Source organism: Porites lutea, chromosome 9 (assembly GCF_958299795.1).
Source record: "Porites lutea chromosome 9, jaPorLute2.1, whole genome shotgun sequence".
Taxonomy (NCBI): Eukaryota; Metazoa; Cnidaria; class Anthozoa; order Scleractinia; family Poritidae; genus Porites; species Porites lutea.
In genome coordinates, this window is record NC_133209.1 from 14,138,472 (window position 1) to 14,165,101 (window position 26,630).

Genomic DNA, 26,630 nt, shown 5'->3' on the forward strand with positions numbered 1-26,630 from the left:
ATTTGCTGCGGTGTAGTTACATTATAATCTTTTGAAAAAAAGATAAATTTTCTATGAAAAAAAAAGCATTTACGTCTGTGGCTGGAGATATACATTCTACATATAAAATGTTTTTATACTCACCTGAGGTACCGAGTTAAACCCCAGAATGTCCGCACAAACACCTCCTTAACACCTGGGGAACTGAAAGAAAAGGGTTTATCAACGAATGCGTACCATTTTTCCACGAACAGATTGAAAATACCGGCGAAAATAAAGATGACGCAATTTTCTACGGCTATGACCGTAGCTCGACTCCTAGGGATATCTAAATACCAACAACGTAAGAAATCAACAAACATGCAAATCACAAAACAAACTTCACGGTTTATTCTAGGATATGTCCAATATGGACCACATAAGAAGAAGGAAATGAATCATTGTTGAGCATGCGCTGCATGTTCCTAGGATACATTTTCGAATCCAGGCCTAATAGCTGTTCGCTTAGTACAGCGGGCTCAGTTAAGACCATCGGTTTATCAATAAATTGGTGCGCTCAGGGTTGGTTCTCTTTTAAGGTGACTCGACCCAGTTTTTTTGGGGGGGTACCATCCTACTTTGAAGCTCTCTGGTATCCCCACCTTTACTTTTATCGTAAGTCTAACACATAGAATGGATAACATATAGATCAATCTACAATATAACATAAAATTTTTGGCGATCGGAGTAAATGTCACGTGGTTATAATGCCACGCCCCTTTGAGGTGAGTCGAAAATCGGCTGTTGCCGGCATTTTTTTGTGAAAATCTCTCGGCTACACGTAGTGCGCATTAGTGCCTTGCGCTGAACAGAGTTTCACCAAAATCGCAAAGACCCAATTCGAGAAATTCAGTGGTTTCCAAATTTAGGTCATAATTTATGCGAAAATGATAAGCAAACTTTACACGGATTATATATAATAAACTATGAGATTCATCTCTTTATTTTGGGCATCGTTATAACAGATGGGTCCTTGCAAGTCAGCAAAACGCTTTAGGGCCTTGTAAATGCGCGCGATTTCCAGCAAAGCAAACATATAGAAATTATAGTTTTCGCTATTTGTTGACGTTTGTCAGCGTTTAAGAGTCCTTCTCACGAAAAAAGCATTTTCTTAAAAATTCGTAGTTTTTTTTCCTTCAAATTTTTTCAGGGCTACAATTGATTAACTGACTACCCGGACTCTGAATTTCATGGTCATTGAAAAACTGTGACATTATCTTCTATAAGCCCAAAATTGAGTAAACATTGACGATTTTTAGCGTTTTGGCTGAGTTTGTGCTTTGGGAGTTGTCTATTGTTTCTAGTCTGTCATGATACAGCATTCTTGTTCAGCACGCGTGCAATGACCGCGCTTGGCTGACTTCCGAATGCTCACCGAGATATTATAATTTTGGTACAGTGAGACAGGCCATCGCGTGATACATAGAGGTTTAACTAACAATTTTTAATCAATTCTCGTGCTTCTTGTGTCTTTGCAAAAAAATCAAGAAGTGCTACACACTAAGTCTACTTACTGTTACAAAAATATCATTTTTTCATAAGTTTAATGCAAGCCAATAATTAAACCAACTCGTGACGGGAATATCTCGGTGAGCATTCGGAGGTCAGCCAAGCGTGGTCATTGCACGCGTGCTGAACAAGAATGCTGTATAATGACAGACTAGAAACAATAGACAACTCCCAAAGCACAAACTCAGCCAAAACGCTAAAAATCTTCAATGTTTACTCAAGTTTGAGCTTATAGAAGATAATGTCACAGTTTTTCAATGACCATGAAATTCAGAGTCCGGGTAGTCAGTTAATCAATTGTAGCCCTGAAAAAATTTGAAGGAAAAAAACTACGAATTTTTAAGAAAATGCTTTTTTCGTGAGAAGGACTCTCAAACGCTGACAAACGTCAACAAATAGCGAAAACTATAATTTCTATATGTTTGCTTTGCTGGAAATCGCGCGCATTTACAAGGCCCTAAAGCGTTTTGCTGACTTGCAAGGACCCATCTGTTATAACGATGCCCAAAATAAAGAGATGAATCTCATAGTTTATTATATATAATCCGTGTAAAGTTTGCTTATCATTTTCGCATAAATTATGACCTAAATTTGGAAACCACTGAATTTCTCGAATTGGGTCTTTGCGATTTTGGTGAAACTCTGTTCAGCGCAAGGCACTAATGCGCACTACGTGTAGCCGAGAGATTTTCACAAAAAAATGCCGGCAACAGCCGATTTTCGACTCAGACCTCAAAGGGGCGTGGCATTATAACCACGTGACATTTACTCCGATCGCCAAAAATTTTATGTTATATTGTAGATTGATCTATATGTTATCCATTCTATGTGTTAGACTTACGATAAAAGTAAAGGTGGGGATACCAGAGAGCTTCAAAGTAGGATGGTACCCCCCCAAAAAAACTGGGTCGAGTCACCTTAAGCTCTTCAAATTCCAGGACTTTCGATGACTTTTTCCATCACCTTCGGTTTAGCTTCACTTCTACAAAGTTTTAAAGCATTTGTGTTTTAGGGTATTTTGACCTTCAACAGTTCAACAGAAACCAACTTTGGTTTCCAGTTAAATGTGTGCCGTTCGCGCTGTTCAATCACTCCTCTGTGTCTCACATTGTCCTTGCTTTGTCATCTGCAGTAACTAATCTAACATACAAAACTTATATTTTCCATGACTCTCCAAGCCTGGAAAAAGAATTTCTTAAATTTCATGACTTTCCAGGTTTTCCATGACCGGTACGAACCCTGTGCGCGGACTCGAAAAACTAGTTTAATGAGAAAAGACAAGATTGACTAGTTCGGAAGTTTAAACTGCGACGACTTCAAAGGCTTGACGCGATTTAGTCAGAATCTCCTTTTCTCCTCCTCGATCAAGAAGAAGAAGGCAAACGAGGTTCTGTTTGCAAGGTGGCTGTTAGTGCTGATATATAAGCCCGTGCCAAAGAAGACGACGTGACGCAAAATTTCAAGTCCAATAGCTCTACAGAAACTAAGCAATAACAGGGTCGAGGCTAGTCAAACCCAGCTCATCAGATCTGTAGCTCAACGCGTCAAATACCAGACCATCACGCCTTAGGCCCCAGTTCAGCGTTCAAAAGGTGGATAACGCCATCTACTGTACCCAGTGGAAAACGCAAATGGTTTCCGTAACACTTGACCACTGGATACCGATTTATCCTGTGGATAGCGCTTTCCAACATATGAACAACCGGTGCCTGCTAAGTAAACCATTACTAATCAGTCTTAAACTTACACTGACTTCCGTTTCCAAACTGCTGGCATGTTAGATGTAGCGTTGACATCAACCAGCAGACCACTGAGTAATTCCCTGTTGTTACCTTGTATAACCGATCACACATCTTATTAGCAAATGAAAGATACGACGTTCAGCCGTTATCAACGTTGTAAAAACTATCAATAAACGTTTCATAACTAGCGCGTGATTTTGTCAGTGATTAACGAAGTTAAGATGCATTTTTGCCACGGCAGATGAGTAAAGGCAGAGATACGAAATACTGACTCCTTTGATCATTTCCCATAATCGAGTTTATATCAGTCTCCACTGCCTCGCATGTGAACAAGGGAACGATGAAACTATACTAAAGAATTTATTTACTAGATCTACTCATAAAATGAACAGTTTTATTCAAAAGAGCTGATCATAACTGCTAGGGGCATTGCAAAAAGGGTTAAGGGATTACCAATTAAGGTCAACAAGCTGGAAAGCATGGCATGCTCATCATAAGATAGAAATAGGTTTCGGGTTTACAATCTCCATAGGTTGTTAAACCACTTATTTTATTTAACACAATATTTTAAATTAAGTTTCTTACAAAGTGTTGCATCTCCAGATTGCGTAGAACGGATCAGTGCCTCTAAAGGACTTTTTTGGTCAGTCATTACAGTTTTGCAGTATGGCCTGTGACAAAGACAAGCAAGCACATGTACACCAGTCAGTCTGAATAAGCACCCAAAAAAAAAACATGTGATTCACTTACTTGAAGTTCACATTGCATACACAGTCACCAGTGACGTACTTACCATCTCTCGACATCGATCTCATTTTCTTTAGACAATAAGTCATGTAGGTCAGCTGAAAGAAACAATCATTGCAAATGAGAAGGCGAGATTTACACTCACAGAAAACACAATTATGGCTGAGTACAAATCAAGTAAATAGACGTAATTCAGTGACAGTTAAATGGTTTGGGTAATCTGTCCTTTGTATTTTGCATTAATGCTAAACTATGGATTTGTGTGTGATACTGTGAGATTGTTTAATAATGAATTGAAAATGCAGAGTATAACCAAACAACAGAAGTGAAATGACAAGAACCCTAAAGAGAAAATTGCCAAAAAAATAACCTTGTTACAGTCTCTTTTTTACTTTTCGCGTGGTCAGTTAATAATATTGACTAAAAGAGACCATTTAAATGAAAGGACCTGAAAGGAACCATGACGTTATTTTTTGGCCATGATGTGTGTCAGTTTTTATAAAATAACTAAGATAGTACGCGCGTTCTGATTGGTTAAAAACCTATGGTTTATTTTGCCGCTAAACTCATAGTTTACTTAAAGTTTTTTTATAAACGCAATAGACCACACTTTCTATAGGTTTACAGGCGTGATAACCCACTTGGGATGTTGGGAGAACACGAGAAAAGCTTGTAAATCACGAGCCGAAGCTTAAATAACTCGCACCGGATTAGGCGTTCCCTCTTTGGGGGAGCGGAAGAGTTGGTGCAGGGGTAAAGAAAAGCGAAAAAGGACACAAGATCAAAGGTTAGTCAATTTACAACCTCAACTTACTAATCACATCATGATCTGTGTAGGCTGTCAGATTATACTTGTATCCCAGCTGAGGAGTTGCCACAACAAGACTTTATAGGAGCAACAGAAAAAAAAACATAATTTTAGACTAGTAATTTTGGACTTTCTTTGGCTGAAAAATAACTTATTGACCAATTGATTTATAACGTTTTGGCATTTACAGGTTTTTTTTATCCAATTTTCCTGCAGTGTCTTCCTACATCACTCAAACAAAAGAAAGCAGATATCTTGTGTTTCATCTACAAAGCTGTTACTTAATGTTTTGCATGTTCAGTCTTCACCCCCCCCCCCCCCCCCTTCCCCAAATAAACATGGAAGATTCCCTATGGTTCCTTCTTATACTTACTAACAAGATGTTATGAAACAAGTGGATGAGGTAAGAAAAGCACACTGTATTTTTAAGAAAGTACCAATGATTTAAATAATTGTGTTACCTAAATGATGTTCCTTTCAACCCATCAAAGTAGTAATTCAGGGTATGTTTCATAACTCGCACCTGTAATGATATTATTGGTGAGTAACATACTTTAACTTAAAAACGTTTTTCCTATTTGGTCAGCAATGGATAAAACATCAACAATGAGGTTGCAGTACCAAAACAAAGCACCTAAACAGTGACTGCACTTTAATATAGTAACAAGTGTGTCTGATTGTAGTAGTGTATTACACCTAGTAATGACATATATACATTCCACACTATATTCCTTTGGCTCAACAGAATATTAAACATCAATGCATTTTATCTCTGACGATCATCTGTTTGGAATTGTCACTAACTTTGATGGGCGGTGCTATGAAAAAGAAGAACCGGACGCTTTTATCACTCTTTATATGGGTTAAAGATTTAAAAACTATCACACCTGATCCACTGACAGATGATAGCCTTCAAATGACTGGCTCTTAATGCCACTTCCATGAGGTGAATCGCTAACAGGAACTGTGTCAATAATAGCTTTTCTGAGCTGTGCAGAGAACAACAAATGAATTTCAAGAATGTGCTTTCACCACTTAGCTGACGTTCTTACTCGAGTGCGGCAAAAGAAACTTCATCTACAAACTATGCAGGGTAGGGTAACACTTAGTAGTATTGCCGGGTAGTATTGCCCGGATGCCTTGAGAATAGGACAGAGTATGATTTTTTGTAACAACACAGTGATTTAAGGCGGAAAAGGATGTGTAACTTGAAATTAAAAAACTCTGAACTGATTTAGGAAGAGTTGAACAATCTGACTAAGGGACTTCAAACGAAATTTAAGGTTTACAAAATTGTTATTTGCCTCTCGTTTACACCTACAATCCTCGCCAAAAATCCTTAAAATACCCATGCAATTTGCTTTCCCTCTACAATGTTGAAATGTGATTGTAAAATTATTATGCTGCTCCAAAATTCTGCAAAAAGGAGGGGGAATTGAGAGGGAGCGAAATTTCTAAAAGTGCTTGAAGTCTTTGAAGGTTTTTGTTTGTAATTGTAGTATACACCCGGGGGTGTACTCTCTTGGTACGTGCCGCCAGATAGGGTTTATGGTTTTTGAGGGTCGACCCTTAAGTAGGGTATCATTTTTGCTCTTGTTGGCATTGTGTTCCCGGCGTGATCCTTAGATAAGGTACCGAAATTGTATCACCAAAAATTCTAGTGCGTAAATGTCCAACTACACGAGCAACCCATCATCTGTTAAAACTGAACCGCCCGTTAAAGTATCAGAAAAGCGATTTAACAAGCGTTTGTTTGTCGCCATTAAATTCTTCGTGTTTGCTTTTCCCTTGAACAGGATGTCACTTTCCGGGTTTGGGCCTATATTAGGGTATAAATTTTCGTTTCTCTCATCCTTAAAAAGGGTCAGGGTTTAGGACCTTGGGCGGCACCCACCAAACCGCAATTCATGGAAATAGCTGCCCCCCTCAAACCCGGAGTATACTTTCTCCTTATTTATTTTGCCCTGCATAATGTAACTATTAAGAGAATGGATTTTTGATTTGATTTGATTTTGATTTTTCCGTCCATTCTAAGATATTTTGAACACAGTACCTCAAGAACGTTACTGTTATTTTTTGCTGACTCCACATAAGTAAGTTCGACACCGAGGGGATCCTGTAAGTACCCATGCTAGAAAAAAACATTGAAATATAAAGAAATCAATCTCGGGATGCGTCCTCTGGGAAAAAAATGAGAAATTGAAGAAAAGGTATCATTCAATGAAAAAGTGACATTTTTTAGGCTATTTCTTGTTTGGGTTTTGTAAGTATATAATAACGGAAATATAGGAATAATTTCACCAGCACCAGAGCAAACTGCCTAAAACAACAACTGATATTTGCAGGACTCTAATGTTTTCTTCAATAAACATAACTGTTAGCAGTCACTTGAATAGCGTCGAAATAGTGTAAGTAACTGTAGGGCTGTAAAAAAAAAACAAAACAAAATAAAACAAAATTGTGTTATTTAGTAAATTCCTACCACCATTTCTAATCGTGGGTGAAATATTATCATTCCATTGTTATCAACTGCAAATATATATCCACTGGGTCCAACCTAAAGGAAATCAAAATAATCATATCCAATTTCCAGTGAATATAATACATACAGTGGAACACTCATCTAACGTATAATAATAAGGCTAGAAAATCATAGCAACTTGGGCAATGCCAGAATAAATTTTGTGCACCACATAGTCTCCACTGTAGTAACTATAACTCTTAGGGCTTTGTCGCACATAGTTGGGAGGAGAAATAGCACGATAAGCCAAATACTTTGAAGCCGTTCAACGAAAGAAGCAAGAAAATGAAATGTTACAGCTAGGAGACATTTTTTACTGCTTAAATTATCTCAAAAATCATAAGGAGAGAGCTTTTCTTCAACCACACATCTCTGCCGAGGCTACCACCCTAGTGTCATACACTGCGAAAATTCAGAAATTCAAGTTGGTGTATTTTCAAAATGAAAGACGTTATGGGGCTAGAAACTTCTACAAAGATTTATTTCTCGGTCATCTTCAGCCTGGTGTAGACAAAAATTCTGAAGGCCTCGCTATTTTGATTTTAGAATTTGAAGACGTCATGGTGAAAACAATCCGTAGGAGGCTATTTAACCAAGAAGTTCGTCATAATATCATATTATAGATGTGAGATGTGAGTGTACTTATAGCCTGTGCCAAAGTAGGGATGCTGCGCAAATAAAACAAGTCAACCCAGCATCTGGGGAAGGGGTTGGTGTCTCTCCCCTGCCCACCGGTGTTTTTCACATCGCTTTTTACTGAACGACAATACTACTATCTTGAAGACTGGAACAGGCTTGGCGTGTACAAGGGTGTACAATTAGATTAAAGGAGACTGGTGAACTTAACTAGTAGTTGTAGCTATTGAACTAACCAGAGGTCGTAACAAGAAGCCTTGAAGGTAACCTAGTGGAACATCTGTGGCCATGACTCCTAAGAAGTGATCTTTTGTCCTCTCTTCCTGCTCCATTCCATCTTTTGCCTGCTGATGAATGCACGAAAACAATTACAGTCAAAAGCGATTAAGCATTTCCGTCATTAATAGACTAATGAATTCGTTAATGGGAAATTGATTTCCATTCATTGATTAAATAATCCATTGGTGAAATGAATTATAATCCAATACATTCAAACTGAGCCTTGATTCAATAATCTAATGTTGCTTTGACAGTGCTCTACTAATTGTGCCTAAACAAGCCAACTGGAAGGTGGTCATTTAGTTCAGTTGGTTCATTATAAACCTGTGAATACAATTACATTCAATTATTGTTCGTCCTGTACTTATAATACACAGTAGAACCCCGTTAACTCGAACAAAGTCCCATTTCCCTTGGATTTCACCCCACTTTTCAGTCATTTTTTTTAATTTCCTTTCTCTTGATCAAAAGTTCACTGAACATTACCCTAATAACTCGGAGTCCAATTGAATGTCATTCCATCAGCTCATCTTGTTGTATAATCGGTATTCAGTCGATCCCGATTACTCAAACCCCGCAAACTCGACAAATTTTTCTTTTCCTTCAGAGTTTGAGTTATCGAGGTTCTACTTCATGATTTTCACATCATTATTTTCTCTTCATCCTAGCATCTTTTCATGATGTTATGTGATCATGTATTAAGTCTGGTCAATTAAATTATCATCAAAGGATACAGACACTGGTTGCCTGGATAGGAATTATTGTCACCCTAAGGGTGGAGTCGTCAGAAAGTGAAGCTTTCCAAAAAAGGCACAAGTGGCTGAGCAAACCAAGATACTGAGAAGAGCACAAAAGGAAACAAAGGGCGCCAGCATCACAAGTGACAGAGAATTTTTTTGGTACAGCAATCTCAAGATTGCATTTAAAAAGGAGTTATTGCATCACAAGATGTAACAACTGAATAGCCTGAAATTAATGTCAGACATAACTGCTCTACCGCCTGTGAAAATAGTTGCTTGCTTGAGGAGACTTAACAGTTTCTACTACTCATTTAGTCTCAAAACTGTCAACCGATTGTGATGTTAACTACAGACGCTTACATTAATACCAACCTGCTACACTTACTGTTAGTGTACAAGACGTACTTTCAGTGTACTTACAGCACAATTAGATGAGTCCTTAATTCGGTGAAAGACTGGTAGTGTACCAGTTACCATCAAACCAAGTCCCTGTTGAAAAAATAACAACCAAAAAATACATTGGTGTTAACATCATGCATACATATTTGCTTGAAAAAATATCACAAATCATTTTTTTAAACCAAAGAGACCAAAGCTAACAAATGTTGCCTTTAAATAAATTGAAATTTGATGTGATGGGTCTCTTTCAATTATATCAAGTTAACTTACTAGTGAGGCTAAGAGGACACAGCAAAGAGATCATCTAAAAGTGTTTATTCATTTCTTTGTTTGCATCTTTTAAGCCTCACTGTAAAGTTGCATTTTACTTAATTGAAAAAAAGCCTATTCAACCCCTGTATAAGCATGGTCTTAGCATGGTCTGCCCTTATGTTTGGGGAAGAAGGTTGCAAAAGGCCAGGCCTGACAAAAAGGGGAATCACCCTTTGCAGTCAGTCATTCATGCTGGTCAGAGCAAGAGAGTATTAGCACTGGTACAAGACAAACAAAGGAAATTCCCATTTTAAAGTTAATGATCTAAGCCATTCGTTTGTCAACCTTGCATTGGCCTTGCAGTAGAGTATCAAGAATGATTGTAAAGAGCCTATTAAGCTTAGTCTAGAATAATGTAAATGTATCCTGTTGTGATTGTTTTGGTGCACTGCCGGCAGTTTAATCTAGTCCTCTCTCCATGCAGACTCTTCAGGTTTAATTATGCACACAAAGATTATGAAAAGCTTGGGCAAATAACAAGTACCAGTTTCTTGCAATTCTTATTACTTACCAAAGCATCTGCATAAACACTTGTCCACACTGTATGGCCAGTTATATTTTCTTTAGGAGCCATAGCCATAGGACGGGTCAAAGCACGGATATAATTCTACACAAAGATTTATTACATTAACTTGAATCTCTTAAGAGTTACAAATTAACGTTAACTAACCAGAATCCTTGGTATAGTCACTTTAACAGCAATGCTATTGGTAGCATGCTGTTCCCCCCCATTGAAGGACAAGGGGTGCTTTTCTTTGACTGACCTTGCCCCGCCCCTCTTTGGATTCTCAATGAATGATTTAACAATGGTCAGATATGTTTGCTCGTAACTGTTGCAAGATACTGGATTTACTATGGAGCAGTTTTTAGAACACTATTAGCTGCTGTTTAGATTCAAAGCATGAACTGGATAAGCATATGATTACACAAAGATCTGAATGCAACATACCTCACTCACTTCACGAACAGCTCCAACGCTTTGAATACGAGTAAAGTACCCTTAAAAACAGGAATGGATATAAGGTAAGGACTTGTTACCTACACTGGAATTCACTTTTTTGCAGAAATTGTGCTTTGCTCAAATTTTTGACATTCTGAGCTTCAGGTTGTTGCAGCTCAACTTGTCACATCACCATAATCCTGGTGAGAGTTGTAACATCCAAGGAAGTATATTTAAAAGAATGACACACTATTTTAACAAAGTAATGCCCACCTTTGTTATTACAAGCCATTTTCCGCAATGCTTCAGTACTTTCAGCAGGGGGACCCACGGCAAAAGTAAAAATGCGAACCTTAACAAGAACAGAGTTATTAACACCTTCGTTTTCTTAAATTATCTGATATGGCAGTATTTATACCCGAATGTTAGGGTATTACAGTATTACACTCCACATTTGCATAAATTAAAAACAATTGGTATCTTTGAAAATTTCATCATTAACCGAACGTTATGACATTTGTGTGCCAAATCTTGGCAAGGAGAATCCTACCCAACTGCAAGTTAACTTCACACTAAACCATATCTGTAAAAGTTAACACTGTGCCTGTGGCCGCAATCTCGACCCCAGAGCTCTTCTGCGCATGACGGCCAGGGAGGGAAGCTAGCTCCTTACGTGCAGAGTCAGAAGCATATCCTCTGGGGTCGAGAATGCTGTGGCCACTGAGCCAGTGTTTGCAAAATATCATGGGAAAAGGTTTGGAAGTCTTCAGAAAATCATCAGAACATCTTCGGGCATTTTCGGCAACATTTGGAAGTATTCGGAAAACCGTTGGGTATATTCGGAAATTCCAATCACGACAAGATAACTCCGAAATAGTTGGCAGGTATAAATTCTGTTCTTAACTTGCCCAGAATTCAAATTACAGAAGAACTGTTATCAATCCTCCGTGTCAAAATATTTTTTCTCGGACTTTAAAATAACTCTTGGGCTAGAACATGCTAAATAAAGCTTGGCCAAATGGCAAATAAGCTGCGAAACTGACTTTCTTTGCACCCTGGAAGATAGAGAGGCGAGGGAAATTATTAGGATTTGGACAAAACACAAGTGAAATTACTCCCTAAATATCACAAATCACATATCAGCATGTTTGATTACATATACACAATGTACATATTAGTATAATGTGACTTTTTTGTATCAAATAACCATAACTTTATAATTATTTCACAAGGAGCTGAGGTACAGTGCTTAAGCTTAATGTACTAACATACCATATAAAAGTTTTGTCAGGATATACCTTTTTGTCTGGATTTTGTTCTTCAAAAAGATCTGATAAACTTGACGTTGTCCCATCACTAAGAACCATGATGGCTTGCTGGCAAGAGGCACCCTTATTGGCCTGAAATTTTACCCAGAGTGAGACATTGAAGTGATGCCATAATAATTTAAGTATACTTTCGTTTTTTGTTTTGGTTTGTACACATGCAGTTATGAATGACGGTGTAGTCATACACTTGAATCGATCGCATTTAACCACAGACCACAACGAGTTTGGCAACAAAGAGTTAATTGTCACGCAATCAAAGAGGCCAAAACTACATTGACAATAAAACTCCAACGCCGTAGGCCAGGAGGGTATTAGGGTAAACGAGAGCTGTAGACCTCGAGCTTAGAGCGAATGACTGACTTGTCATGACAAACCGAGCGCTAAATCAAAGATAGTTATCACGCATCAATTATCCATCATCACCCGTGTAATGATGTAACCCATGATACTTCCATTATTATATTACTTATTTTTCTAATCTGATCAAAGAGCTACCCAATCAAAGAGCAGACCCAAATTTAGGCATTTTGTAATTTGGTATATGCACCAACATACGTACAGCTTGGTGTCATCAACTGCACTACAGTCAGCTTGCATTGTAAGGCAATCTAGGTACTCGTTAAGATCTAAATATGTCAGTGTACATAACTCATGTCACCAGGTACAAAGTACCATCCTACACTTGGCAATCATGCCTTCCAGTCAGCTTTGAATTCACCTTACGTCTATGGAATGCACTACTAGCTGCTATTCATATAAGAAACTTGACACTTTTAAAACTGCTGTTAAAACTCACTTTTTAAATCAGCTTTTATCAGATAATTATGTTATTTACTTTAAGTCTTAGCATAAATTTTAACTCTTGAATTGGTCCTTTATTAAGCCTTAAATGCTATATATCCTGATGTAAATAGTTTTCTTAGTTTTAATATTTTTTCAATATTTCAGATTTTAAATTCCCTTTAGAAATACTGTAAAGCGCAACTGAAAATTCATCTTAAAGTTTGCACTATATAAACGTATACTTATTATCATTATTATATGTCTCAAAAAATTGAATCAGTTAATTTTGATATGTTTGAGTTTCTTTGGCCAGGTTGTTATATTTCATCCCAGATTGGTCTGACTTGGAGAGAACTTGTTTATAGTCACGTTGGCCTTAGAATTCTTCTTGTAATCATAAATGATAAGTCAGTCGGAGACCTTGTGTGAATTAATTTAGAACAACTTTTTCATTTCAGGGGCCTAAATATGGCTGTGAATCAACCGATGAACTGATCACCCAAATTGAATTCACTTTAGCTGTTAACAAATTATCGTAACTGAATTATATTAATCCTAATGAAAATGATGATGGTTGTAGAACGAAATTAAGACTGCTATATAAGGGGGGAAAAGCTATGACATGCTTCAACTGTTTTACCTCTCGTAAAAGTTCAAAGGCTTTGCTCATGCCAAGTTTCCACATAGCAACTTCACGATCAACTATCTCCTGTAACTTATTCTTGACGTACTAAAAAATATAAAGTTTTATGATGCAAAGGTCAAATAATAAATCACAGTTAGACCACTTAGCTCTTCACTGTTTGTGTTTATATTCGTAGAGAGTTCAAGGAACCATAAAATTTGAATAAGGACTTGAATAATTCCAACTTACAGATATAACCAGCTGGAGGTTAAAGAACAAAGACAGATAAATGGATTTTCCTTGATTTGCATGCATGAGCCAACAAGATAAAAGAAACTTCAAGTGTTCAGTAGTTTATTTAAAAAATGTGATTTCCAAAACAGCTGATGTTAGCTATAAGTGCAAAGATATAATATTCAGAGTGGATTTTGAGTTTGCCTGAAAAACACCAAAAAATAACACTTGTAATGCGGGCTAATCTCTTGAAGACTTACCATTTTATTTTTCCTGGTAGCTTGTAATAATGTAGGACCAGATTCAGAGCAGCATAGCACATAAGCAGCCTTATTAAACTAACAGCAACAAAAGAAAATATCTCAACAAAATTTAATATCCCTAGCGAAACAGGCCAGATTGCACATGAATTTTGGTATGGATGCGGGATCCCTAATCATGTTCTGATCTTAGTTTTGCTCTAATATATATTGATTATATTGGGTTGGTTATAGCAGTTGCCTAGAAATGAAACCGGAACCAAACAAAACAGTGAAAAACTCTTTTGGTTAGTTTAATAAATTGTTTTTTGGGTTGCTTGGGCAATAAAGAAATGTTTTTGGCAATGAATTTTGATGACAGAAGTCTTTCACAGAGAAAATGGAGCTGACTTAGACCATAAGCTTCAGTTAACCCATTTGCCCCTGAACCGAAATTAAACACCCATGCACAAAGTCCACATCTCTTCTACTGCTTGTGAAATCATCAGTTTTAACGGTCAAGGACAATTCAACTTTGAGCATGATTCCATAAAGGAGGCTTGACAAAAAGGCAAAAAACCATGGAAACTAATTGACATGAAAATTACCATGAAAAATAATATTGTTCACTCCCCTCCTACCTTTCCTTTCATTTAATCCTAACATGATCCTTAACGCTTTCCCAAAAACATCCCACCCAAATAAACCTGCCCAGCAAAAGAAAAAACTGAGCCAAGAACAGCGAAAAGAAAAAAGTTAAGACTACGATGTCACTTTTAAACCCAAAAGCTATCTCAAAATTTTCTTTTATTTGCAATAATTGCCTGAACTTCAGATGCTAATATTTTGCATCTGGATCAGAAGACCGTGAAGTACACGACCTGTAAATGGCTTTGTGGTAAGTTTTAGTTCTAAAAAGCCAGACAGTGACCAGAAAACCACTTGACTAGCTTCAAAACGTGTTTTTCAGCAAAATTCGTAGGACAGAATGGGTTAAGAGAACATTTTGTATCGTGTTTCAATTTCACAAATGACTTTTGGTCAAATAAAAGGGATGTTCAAACTTTATTATTTTATTTTCATGAAATTATCTATCTTGGAATTTATGTTACCATTCAATTGTTTCAACAGAAATTTCAATCTGTCCTTTTCACCTTCATATCATGCCAACAATGTGTACAACAAAATCACTGCATAGAAATATGACAGAAAGTATACTCACATAGACAACGTTAAAGAAGTCATTGTCACCCAAAGTGTCAATAAGGTTTTGTGCAGATAGCTTCGCTATCCTCATTGGGACGCCATGCATACTTCCACTTGCATCAATAAGAATGATGACATTCTTTGGAGATGTTGCACCTTGAATATACCATGTTCTTCTTCTTGCATCAAATAAATCTACTTGACTAGGACTAGTGTCCCAGGGTTTAGCTGAATAAGAGTTAGAAATGGAAAAAAAATAAAAAATAAAAAAAACATTTGTGCTCAAACTTAAAACTGTTAGCATGTGGATATTATGAGCCTGAAGAATAATACCCCTGTATTATACCAAATTTACAGTCACTGTGTCAAAGGCCTTGTCAATCATTTGACAAAGTCTGATAGGGTCCACTTTAAGTTTCCCTCCTATTTTCTAGGTTCCTACTGCAAACTGTTTGAACTTGATGGTCCTTTAATATGATTCTAAAACTATATATGCAATTAAAGTTATCCCTTCTTTCTTCCCCCTATAGGCCCCCCACCCAAAAAAGACTTCACCGATATAGTTTAGTTGTAAAAATGCTCTCCCTTTCAAAGTTTGGGTCAAGAGATTTTTCAGTCTAAATGACCTTTCTCAAGGGAAATAGAAAAAAAATTCCTGGAATCCACATTATGTAATCCATCAATACATAAAACAAGTTTGGCTTTTTAGGTAGCAAAAGATAGGGTGTAAGGATTAAAATTGGTCTACATGCATGTCTCAATTACCAGGATATACTCTCATAAAACCTTTGTCTGACCCAAAATACTGCCATGATGAAGTGGGATCATCATGGCTGTTCCTGTCAAATACACCATCCAGAGAAGATGTCCACTGGATTCCATTTACAATTTCTGCCGCTGCAAATTAAATTTATTATGCCAACTCAATTAAAACAATTCAACTTACTAATTTCAGATAACAAAATTGGTACACCAAAGCTACTACAGGGCATAATTATAAATTGATTTGAATCACAACTAGACTGGAAAGAGGAAGCATTAACACTAGATTTTAAGAACACTATATGTATATCAAAACATTTTGCCCCTCCATCAAAACAAATAATGGTATGCAAATTTCAAGTGGAATTAGCTGTCAGCCACATGGTCCAGCCCCTCCTGAAACAACATAAGGTAGATTTCGCAAAGACAAGGCGGTGTCAATTAAGAATGCAAAAGCACACAGTAAGGAATGAACATGGCTTCCTGTGTTCAATTTGCTGATCTGCCATTGGTCAATTCTGTTGATAAATTAGTCAGAACCACTGAACATAAACAGAATGATGAACTGACCCATCATATATCAAGAATCAAAGCACCAGGGGGGTTACCAGTTAGCAAGAGAAGACAGTACACCAGCATATGTTGCTAAGATGCTGCACAAAAACAGGTGCATTCCATGGGTAACACCTACCAGGGGCACCCAACGAAAATATAGTTCAAAACCACTTAAACAGTGATTGCTTAAACGTATTTTAGTATTTAAACGGTAGATACAGGGATATTTTTATCCCCTAAAAATTTTCCATCCGTTCAGATTTCCAAGGCGAAAGTCTAGCAATCCGAAAATTACAGGGTTCAAAACTTACCTTTTCGAAAATTTCAGCCAGAAAAAAAAGCTCCCGAAAATTCTTGGTGACCTTTTTAGGGTAAAAATCCGTTAAAAAATGGGCAATTATACCAGTTTTTACAACAAATGTTCCGTAAATTCTAGATCTCAAATCATCTTCCAAACAGATATTTTCCGAAAATTGACGTTGGGTGCCCCTGACCTACTACTATCCCAAAAACGTTTCTGCATCAGCTAAAGGTGGAATTTATGATGTGACAAGTGCAAAAAAGTAATGACTTTAAAATCATTCTTTGGCTGGTAGCCAGCTGTTAATAACTCATCAACATCCAGATATGCCATTTGGCCTTTGCAGTACACCAACAAATTTTCAGAGGCTTCTCACTGAATTTGTTCTTCCAGGCTTATGATCTATTGTTATTACTTTATGGCAGGATTTTGAAGAAAACCTAGAGTGCCTGTGAGTGTCTTTAATTTGACATTAAACTGAATTTTCTCAGTGCTTTATACTGAGAGAAAATGTTCCTGTATTTCAGCAAAGACTTGCAGAAATTGAAGCTACTGACCAGTGGCCAACACCTCAACATAAAAAGCTCCTTAATCCTTGTTTCATACTGCTTTGGTCCTATCCCTTGCAAAACTTTAATTTCAGATCTCCTGCAAGGTTTCAGTGTTCCCCCACTCCAGACTGTACGAATGCAAAGCTTTAATTGAGAAAAAACCTGGTGCCTATAATTGTCCTTACCCAGCCCTCACTGTGTAATCTGCTGTCTACAGTCTGTGTTTTATACCATTTAAAAGGCTTTAGGCCACAGCTGCCCAGCTGTTTCTCTTCAGTAAGCAAAGCAAAAAATTAATGATAATAACAATATACTTTTAAATCCTACCTCCATCATACACATCAGTTGGGACATGGATCATACTCTTGTTAAAGCTAACTTCACTTTGAAAGGTGGTACTGTGTTCAAGCCTCAGGCCAGATGTATTTAAATATTTTTCAAGATCTTTTGCATTTGGATAATCAATGTTGCCAAGCTAAATTTAAGAATAAGAAACAATCAGTATAACACACTTTTAGAAAGATGGGGTATGTATATGTCGAGTTTGGATAGAGTGTGAGCCAGCAAGCCATGCGAGTCATACAAGCGGGCCATGCGAGCCATGCGAGCCATGCGAGCCATGGCAGTGAGCCATGCGAGCCATCTGAAAACAGAATGATGAATAATTCATTGCACAAAACAGCTGACAACAGACTAAAGCAAAGGTAAATCAGGTAAATGCTCACTTTTAGAAGCAGTTTATTGCTAGATTGATTCCACTGAACTGGATTGTCCAAAAGGATTGAAGATTTTTTGAAGATCCGGCCACGAGCACGCTGAACGGTTCGCAAGAACGAAACAGGAGAGAAAGACTATCAGAGAGGGGAGAGAAAGTCCAAATTTGTCGCTCTCCCTCAACCCAGACTGTTCGCGTCCAAAATAACATGGCCACCGCGTGAGCTATCGCGGTTTAATATTTGCGATTGAAAGCACATTTCCAGCAGCAAAACCAATTACAAAACGAACTATTTTAAAATTAGAATATTATTAAAAAATTATATTTTCCGATGCCTCGCATGCTTTGCATGGCTCGCACGCCTCGCATGGCTTGCTGGCTCGCAGATTATCCGGACCCTATATGTCCCCGTCTGTCAGTTTTAAACTTTGTCCATTTATCCCTGTCATCTGTTCGCAAAAAGAAGGGGCCTCAAAATTACTGCAGAATACTAATAATTCACTCTTTATTATCTACCCCTGCAGTTAAGTCAGAAAAAAAACGGTATGATTGTTATCTGGTTCCGTCATGTGAACAGTGAGAGCTCAGATGGAAACAAATTTGATTTATAGTTTTCACAGTGATGCAATTTTCTGTGTCTCGTGTTACACAAGTCTGTTGTTTATCACTATAACTTCACCATCAGACCATCACCTTACCTGTAAGTTTTTATTGTATTTGTACTTGCAGTACGAATCCTCAGCCTTTTCCACTAATTTCTACAAGAAACAAATTAGAAAAACAAATTAAAAGGTAACAAATTGGACTCTGCAAAACAGCAGAGACTACTTTCTTAAAGTAAGACATATTTTTCAAAAACTATAGCCACTGGCTACATAAAACACATAGCCTTCAGTTGATGTTCCAAGCCTTTGAGATGTTGCCTTAATAAGCATCGTGCAAAGAAAGAGGTGTCTGATAGCTCCTGGGCTGATAGCCCGGGACTGGTAGATTTTATTCCATGTATTTTTTTTATTATTAGTTTCTCAGGTACAAAATAATGTTGCTTTTAGACGACAGCAACTCAAGTCCTTATACTATTTACCACACACCTATCAAAAACTGGTTTAGGGTATTAGATCTGCCTTAAACCCGTTCACTTCAAAAATTTGTTTCTCAAATAATAAAGAATTTCCCAAAATAAAAATGACTCACATCTCTCAAGCAAGACCTGAGCTTTCAGAAAATTGATATCTGAGGTGTCACTTTTCACACCTTCCGGTAAAGTATGATTTCCAATTTATAAATTGCAGGCTCAAAAACTCCCCAAATCCCCCCTATCCTAGAGTAGCTGTTTCCCTAGTCTAGATAAAATCTTCAACCAACTGATCATGCAGTTTCTTGAAAAATGATACCCTATTCTAGACACAAACGCTCTGATTTATATATCCTATCCTAGAGTAAACTGCTTGAAAACCATACCCTTCACAGCGGCACACACCTATATAGCCCATATATGGCAGTACCCCCCCCCCCCCCCCCCGGGATAACTAGGAGTAAAACATAAATTTGAACTGACTTACACTTAGATTGTTAGTTGACCTTTACTGATTCCCGGCATTAATATTGCTCGTCAATTTTTCCTTGATATATACTGGTGAAATTTTTTTGTAACACCTTGTAACTTCATGCGGGCAGTAACCAAAAAATTCCAAAATTTTCCCTTATTGCCAGGAATTTAAGACGTTTTTTGTTGACCTTATGCAATAAACCTTGCAAGTTTCAGCTCAGGGGTATTATAAATCCTCATCTTTTTACATCAATTTGTTTTCAGTGTGGTCTAACACGACCTCAAAATTGCCCTAAATTCGCTCTAAATTTTCACTGCACTACACTGTTTACTTTGTTGAACTCTTGTGAATAAACCACTGTTCTTAATGTTTGTTGTGACACTGACTCGATTGTAGCACGGAATGAGGCAAGAAAATGCGAAAATCTTTGCTTGAACTTGGTTGATGACGTGCTCTCAATACGGCATGTGCAAACAATGTTTTAAATTAGCCTTAGCGACACGGTCATTTGTATAATTTGTCATTTAACTGCAGCCTTATCTGTCATTGACCTTGCAAGGCGTCAGATTTGAACTCAGTAATTATTAATATAATTTTCCAAAATATTTTCTCGGCTTTTATTGAACAAAAATGCTTCATTTTTGGAATTTGTATTCAGGTTAAGAATACATTTCAAATGAATGATTTTATAAGCATAATCAACTTTTGACTTTATAGCAGTTCTAATACCTTAATTAAACATGATGGCCTTTCAGGGTATATGTTATTTACAGCAAGGATAAAATAGGATAAATGCAAAATTTAGCTAATTTAAGGTTCATTGTCCAGCCAGAAATAGCATCTATTTGTATGAAACTAGAGGTTACTCTTGTATTCAAAGTTAATGGAATAAATTATTGGTAGCTTATGATTCAACCCAGCGGGGGGGGGGGGGATACTGTCATATATGGGCTATATAGGTGTGTGCTGCTGTGAAGGGTATGGTTTTCAAGCAGTTTACTCTAGGATAGGGTATATAAATCAGAGAGTTTGGGTCTAGAATAGGGTATCATTTTTCAGGAAACTGATCAGTTGGTTGAAGATTTTATCTAGACTAGGGAAACAGCTACTCTAGGATAGGGCGGATTTGGAGAGTTTACTCTAGTATGGGGTAGCAAAATTTAGCTGAACTAACTCTGGTATAGGTTAAGGGTTCCGGGGTCCCAGCGGCATATCCCCACCCAGAAATTCCTAAAGTACCCCCCCCCCCTCCCACGGGTGATTCAACAATCTTGGTGATCATGATCATCTGCATGTGAATGAAGGCAAGGATGACCACAACACCCCTTTCTTCTTGATCATCATCATCTCCCATTAGCCATGTGATCTGTGTGGTACTGTTAACAACACTATTTACGACATTGCCAGGTATAAGGATTGTCAGTGTCCACTGAGGGCCAGTCATGGCCTGCCTGGTCAGTATTATTTAACCCAGAAGGAGTTTAGTCATTGGTGCATATCAGGTCTTTTAACTGCTGTGTCTCACTGTATAATGGAGCTCTATGTATGCTGATGCTGGATAGATAACCAATTTTTCTTAGCTGTGGGTCTGCTTGGGCCTGCTTAATTGGCAAGCATGTGGAGCTCTGCTGATATTTTTAATGAATAGTAATTATTCAGCAGTAGCATTTAACAGATGCTACTCATTTCAATATTATTCTGCTTATTAGCGTCAATGAAACATCAATAAAGTACTTGGCTCGTGCCCTTTTTTGAATAAAAAATTCAAGGACTTTTCAAGGACTTTCAAGGACACATTTCACATTTTTCAAGGACTACATTCAGTGCATAAAAGGAGCCTTGAGTCTATATCTTTTTTAGTTCTTCCACAACAGGAGAATTTTATTCTGGGGGTCTTTGTGTTTGCTCCTTTTCCTTTGCAGTTCTCCTTAAACCATTAAGTTAGCATTCAAACCCTAAGTTAGAAATTAAAGGTAATTATATACAAAAACTAATAGTGACTTCAGCTGTGAAACTTTTTTCAAGCTGTTTTAATACCAGCTGGATGTAGGAAACGCTTGGACATTTTACTTGTAAAATAGAGTTAACTAATTAGCGTGTACTTCAGCCATTGTTTTTCATTATGATTTACTTTGCCTTGGGTGGTAAATATGTTGCTAAAAAAATTTGCACATAAAGGAACATTGCATGACTCAGCTCTGGTTCAAGAGCTCCTTGTATATCGATTATATATAGATTACATCGATAACTGACCATCAGTTCTTTCTACAAGCTTCTGTGATAACATGTCTTCATTGTTAGTAGCTGTAATCAATACTAAGTTATGCTTATATCCATCAGTGCTAGCTGGGGGCCTCTTTTGTTCACTTTGCATGCACACATTGTATTTTCCAATAGTAGTTTACTACACATTAGTTTCTTATTTTTCCCCACCACACCCTCCTTCAATTCAATAAAGCTGGACTACTGGCTTGGGTGCACACCTGCTACTTTTACCTCCGCATAGCAGGCTGGGTGAGGCCCCCACCCCACCTTAGTTTATTCACTCTTGGGTGGGGATGCGCTCCACTCATTGCCTCGTCCCTTACCGTGCAGGGTGTGTTGCTGCCACCCTCACTGCATTGCTCATTGCTAGGGTGTGTTGCTGCCACCCTCATTCCATTACGTATATTACTAGGGTGTGTCGCTGCCACCCTTGTTTTACCCCAGGGTGCACCCAACAACCTTTATTCCCATTTACTGCCAAAGAATATGTATTTTTATCTTGGACTACATAGTTAAGCGATTAAGTTGTTAACTTAAATTATCGTTCGAAGCAAATTTTTCTTTCTTTTCATTCGCCGAGAGCCCACCACGTGACCTGCAAATAACTACCTACAAATAATGGTCTGCTCATGTGCAATGCCGTCCAACAGTGTGTCTGGCTGCAAATAATATTCTACTCATGCGTAAAGGAAACCGTGCTTTTCTCCTTCTTGTGATCACTCTTGCGTGAAAATGGCAGATCATGGCTTCGCTTCCCAAGGATATTCATTAAAAAAACAAACTCGGTGATCAAATGATAAAACAATAATTCGGCTTCGGCAAATAATTGATCTGCTCCCCACAGACAAATCATAATATTTTGCTCAACCTCGTTCAATAATTGTTAATTATTTGAAATACACACAAATGAAATTAACTGTTCAGTCACTAAGATAGCTCATAATGTTACATTTAGCCTTACAGAAACTAAAAGATTCCCACATATAACTTGAAATATAGATAGTTTTTTGGAGCAAATGAAACGAGATTGACGCACCACTTCAAAATTAAACGTGTTTACATAAACTGTTAACGAAGACAATGATCATTTTGTTGTTGTGAAAAAACATTATCCAATGGGCACTTTGATAATATTATTCAAAATTAAATTAATTATATATTTCAATTTCAAACTGGAGACAAAATAATACGAACATTTGCTCAAATCATCAACATTTTTCATGCACCTTATTCAACACGACCAAGTTCCACAATAAACATATGAAATTTATTCCGTGTGGGGGATCGGAGATTGCACATGTACCTTCAGGCCAGAAATCAACCTCCGGGAACATTTTATTTCTTATTAGCACAATTCGTTTTCAAGAACGATAAAACAACTGCGGTTATTGCACAGTAAGGTTAAAAATATGAATTCCCGGACTGCTCTATTTTCAATCTTACCTACTTAAATTGCAGAATATTCAAGTTAACGAAATTTATCGATACAATAATTTTTAACGCGCGAATTAAAAACTATATTGACAGAAATTTTTCAATGCATCCTTAGCACACTTTAATTTGAAGATGTATCGTACGATAAGAAAACAATCATTGTGTTTCTACGCAATTTCATGACGGGACATTCATTAAAAGCATCGTTGAAAGACAAAACATTTTCAGCTGTTGTGAATAATTAACCCGTTCACAGTGGAAGGAAAAATAAAATATAAGGCTCATGAATATTACATTTTAAAAAAATCTGAGAAAAAGATGTGACGAATGTAACATCGCAAAAAAATAAATAAATGATAAAATTGAGCACGATCGGTCAACCAGCGAAATATGTGTCTCCGAAATCGACCGCGAACGAGGTTGCCGCGTCAGAGGTTAAAGTTGTAAGCTGTCAACTGTTGTAAACATTGTACGCCGGATATATCTAAGCTTAATTCTTGGTAAAGATTCTTCTTACCTTTAATGACGATGTTTTACTACTAAAAAAATTCTCCATTTCTGTCTTCATTCTGATAAGAACTTCCCTCCCATCGACGTCCGCTGGTAAAAATGTCAAATTTTCGTAAATCTGCAAGTTCAATAAACTTTGTGAATACACTAATAGCTCATCAATAAGGAAGACAGAGACATGTAAAACGAGAAAAGACAAATCTTTCAGAGGTCTTCAGATACCTGTTGTAAGTACTTTGCGCCGGTTAATTCGTCGGTGAAATTGGAGGCCCCATCTCCGATTCGATGTGCCCAGTCTCGTACCCTAGTATGCCAAAGTTTGAGAAATCATTTGCCGCAAGTTTGGTATACTAAACCTCAAGGAGGCAGGATATAAATATAGTAAGAGCAAGAAAAGGTGAAAGACTTACATTACAATTTTCGGATTTCCTCCAGTGATTCTAATACTGAAGAAAAGTAAAAGACCGCAGATAGAACAGAATGAGACAAATATCTTCACCGCCATCTTTCGTTCTCTACTTTGACCACTAAAATGTCAACACCGAAGGCTCAGCTTTTCAGCCCAAGGCACTCTGATATGCCGTTAATTAGATGTATGCGCTCAACTCACTTCCTGAGGTAATTTCGCCAAATATGATATTTTTTCTGTAGCACAGTTTCTTTAAGTTTGTTTCTCACATGCAGTTTGTTCTTTATCCAATGAAAGCAATAAATCGTCAGTTCGCAATCGATTTCGACAAGGAGCCTGCCTGACAGCTAACGGAAGGACAGTTTTTTTGACGGACAAAACTTTTGTTCCTGCTTACAATGCTTTACCATGAAAGTGGCAAGAAACAAATTAATCCAACGCAGTCATCAAAGCTTTAAGAATAACATGACAATACTGAGTTTTGCTTTCGTCAACTGTGTTTTTGGCTGTAAACAACAGTGAAAATACCCCACTAAGCTTATCTCCACTGTATCTCGTCTCCTCATTGTAAGTAATGCAAAAATAAACCGTCCAACTGGCAGTCATTGATGCAAGTCATTTTAAGATTTTTCAAGACTTTAGGAAAAAACATCCGGCGATTCATTGATTCATTTTTTAAAATAGACGAAAACAACTTGGCGAGATTAGAATGCAGTCTTTGCAGACGATAACTGCCGATAATTTTTTTTCCGGGTTTTTATTCTTCTGTCAGGCTATGTCAGCACGAGACGACAAGTTATACGAATTAATCTATCAATTGATGCATTCTATCCAAATATCGACGAAAACACAAAATTGTTTTTCTTCCCCTCTATGTATATTTTACTATAATTTTGTACTGCAGAGCGTATCAAAACTCAAGAGATGCTGGTAAGTTCCCTGCTAAAAAGTGTACATCGTTTCACTGGTTTGTTAGCCATTATAGCTCTCAGCTTGACTTTCTGTGTAAAGAAAAAATTTAATATTTCAGTTTCACGAAAGAAAAAAAAGACATGCTGAGTAAATAACAGATTAAACTGTATGTAAAAGCAGGCGGTCTTATTTGAAACGTTCAGACGTTGTGAGTGCATGGTTACGAAAAAGAAAGTCGGAGTTGTCGGCGGTGTACCAGCCGGGAAAAGGTTGTTCCAATATTAATACGGTGTGAGAAGGCATTAAAATCATACACTAAAAAGGCGGTTCAAGACTATTACACTCAGGGAGGGTTTCACAAGACTGCTTGCAGTCCGCCTTTTTTCTTAAAATCCGTCCAGTTTTTCAAGTATCCCAGCCAGGTCAGCTATAGCCCCGGCGAGCTTGCCCGCAGGCATGGTCAGCTAGCGCGATTGCGCTCGCGTGCATCGTTTACGCTTGCGTGGAGTAACTTTACAAAAAAATAAGAGGCTGCTAGGACTATCTGCTATCAGTCTAGGGTTAACCGTTCCACTATAAAAACTACCGGTTTATAGTGATCCCCCCTCTCTGTCCTCTCAAATCACTTATCACTCCAAGGACTCTTGAGGTGACTCTTTTTGTCCAAAACCGTCCAACGCTAGTTAAACAGGCGGTGACGTTTTTTGTCAATCTCATTAGCTACTCAAATACTCTTATTATATATTTCAAAATTTTAAACTTACGGTTACTTCTGAAGATCTATGTTGAGACATACGAAACTTTAAGTCAGTGAATGAAATTCCATTTTAGCTATGCGCTTGTTTAGCTTCATGTTCACGTCACCGCAGTTTGCGTTTTATTTCTAATCAAGTTTCGTTGGCCTAAGACAAAAAACATTTTTAAGCTCATTTAGCTGGAGAAGCCGTACCATGGCATGAAATTTTCACGGATAAACACTCTTTAAAAATTGCGTTTCGCGGAAAGTTGAGCGAATTTTGATTTCAGATTTTTAAACTGCTTGGAAAATATTTTCGCGGATTTGTACGGTATCTGTATAAAACAACTAAGTTTATTACGCCACATACAGCTGCCCAGAAAGCAATCACAGTAGGGACCCTTCATTCAATGCAGTTGTAAAGAATGCTCATCGTTGTCGTTATACGCTGTTTGCAACCAATCAAATTGCGTAATGTAAAAATATAGGGAATAACTTAGCGTTCTGATATTTTCTAATTCTTTTCCTTTTTCTAGGCGGGAGTTAGTTTTTTACGCTTTAATTTTCCTGTACGTATTGACTTTAAAGACCTACCTTCAAATCGAGGTTTTTAAAATAGATGTAACTATCAGTTTTATTATGATTTTAAAAAAATGCTAAGTAAACTGCTTAGGGAGTTAAATCCCCCAATAACATTCTTTACTAAGATTTTCGAAGAGGTTTCGGGCCCGTAGAGCCCACGGGAAATTCATGAAATAGATCCTGGTGTTTCCTGTCATTAATCAGCCCAGAGAGGTGTGATTGGTGTGGTTCGTGTACCTCGACCGTCTCTAGGTAACGAGCAAAGGAGTTGGCCCCAACGCA

General features: G+C 37.5%; 1 protein-coding gene across 1 annotated transcript in view; it reads right to left on the bottom strand.

Moving 5' to 3' along the window:
* LOC140947364 (voltage-dependent calcium channel subunit alpha-2/delta-2-like) overlaps nt 1-24,626 on the bottom strand; it is a 33,824-nt gene extending 9,198 nt beyond the window's left edge. The window contains exons 1-24 of the mRNA XM_073396441.1: nt 24,120-24,626; nt 23,932-24,013; nt 23,717-23,827; nt 18,649-18,708; nt 17,563-17,710; nt 15,832-15,963; nt 15,083-15,294; nt 13,882-13,959; nt 13,403-13,492; nt 11,950-12,051; nt 10,925-11,003; nt 10,661-10,710; nt 10,223-10,318; nt 9,421-9,489; nt 8,218-8,325; nt 7,307-7,381; nt 6,878-6,955; nt 5,712-5,813; nt 5,286-5,347; nt 4,831-4,901; nt 4,063-4,114; nt 3,855-3,940; nt 3,275-3,359; nt 124-183 (exon numbers count right to left, since the gene is read on the bottom strand). Of these exons, the coding sequence (XP_073252542.1) occupies nt 124-183; nt 3,275-3,359; nt 3,855-3,940; nt 4,063-4,114; nt 4,831-4,901; nt 5,286-5,347; nt 5,712-5,813; nt 6,878-6,955; nt 7,307-7,381; nt 8,218-8,325; nt 9,421-9,489; nt 10,223-10,318; nt 10,661-10,710; nt 10,925-11,003; nt 11,950-12,051; nt 13,403-13,492; nt 13,882-13,959; nt 15,083-15,294; nt 15,832-15,963; nt 17,563-17,710; nt 18,649-18,708; nt 23,717-23,827; nt 23,932-24,013; nt 24,120-24,214 (2,183 nt within the window). The 5' untranslated portion in view covers nt 24,215-24,626. The remainder of the gene's footprint in view (nt 1-123; nt 184-3,274; nt 3,360-3,854; nt 3,941-4,062; nt 4,115-4,830; nt 4,902-5,285; nt 5,348-5,711; nt 5,814-6,877; nt 6,956-7,306; nt 7,382-8,217; nt 8,326-9,420; nt 9,490-10,222; nt 10,319-10,660; nt 10,711-10,924; nt 11,004-11,949; nt 12,052-13,402; nt 13,493-13,881; nt 13,960-15,082; nt 15,295-15,831; nt 15,964-17,562; nt 17,711-18,648; nt 18,709-23,716; nt 23,828-23,931; nt 24,014-24,119) is intronic.
* Between the last annotated feature and the right edge of the window lie 2,004 nt (nt 24,627-26,630).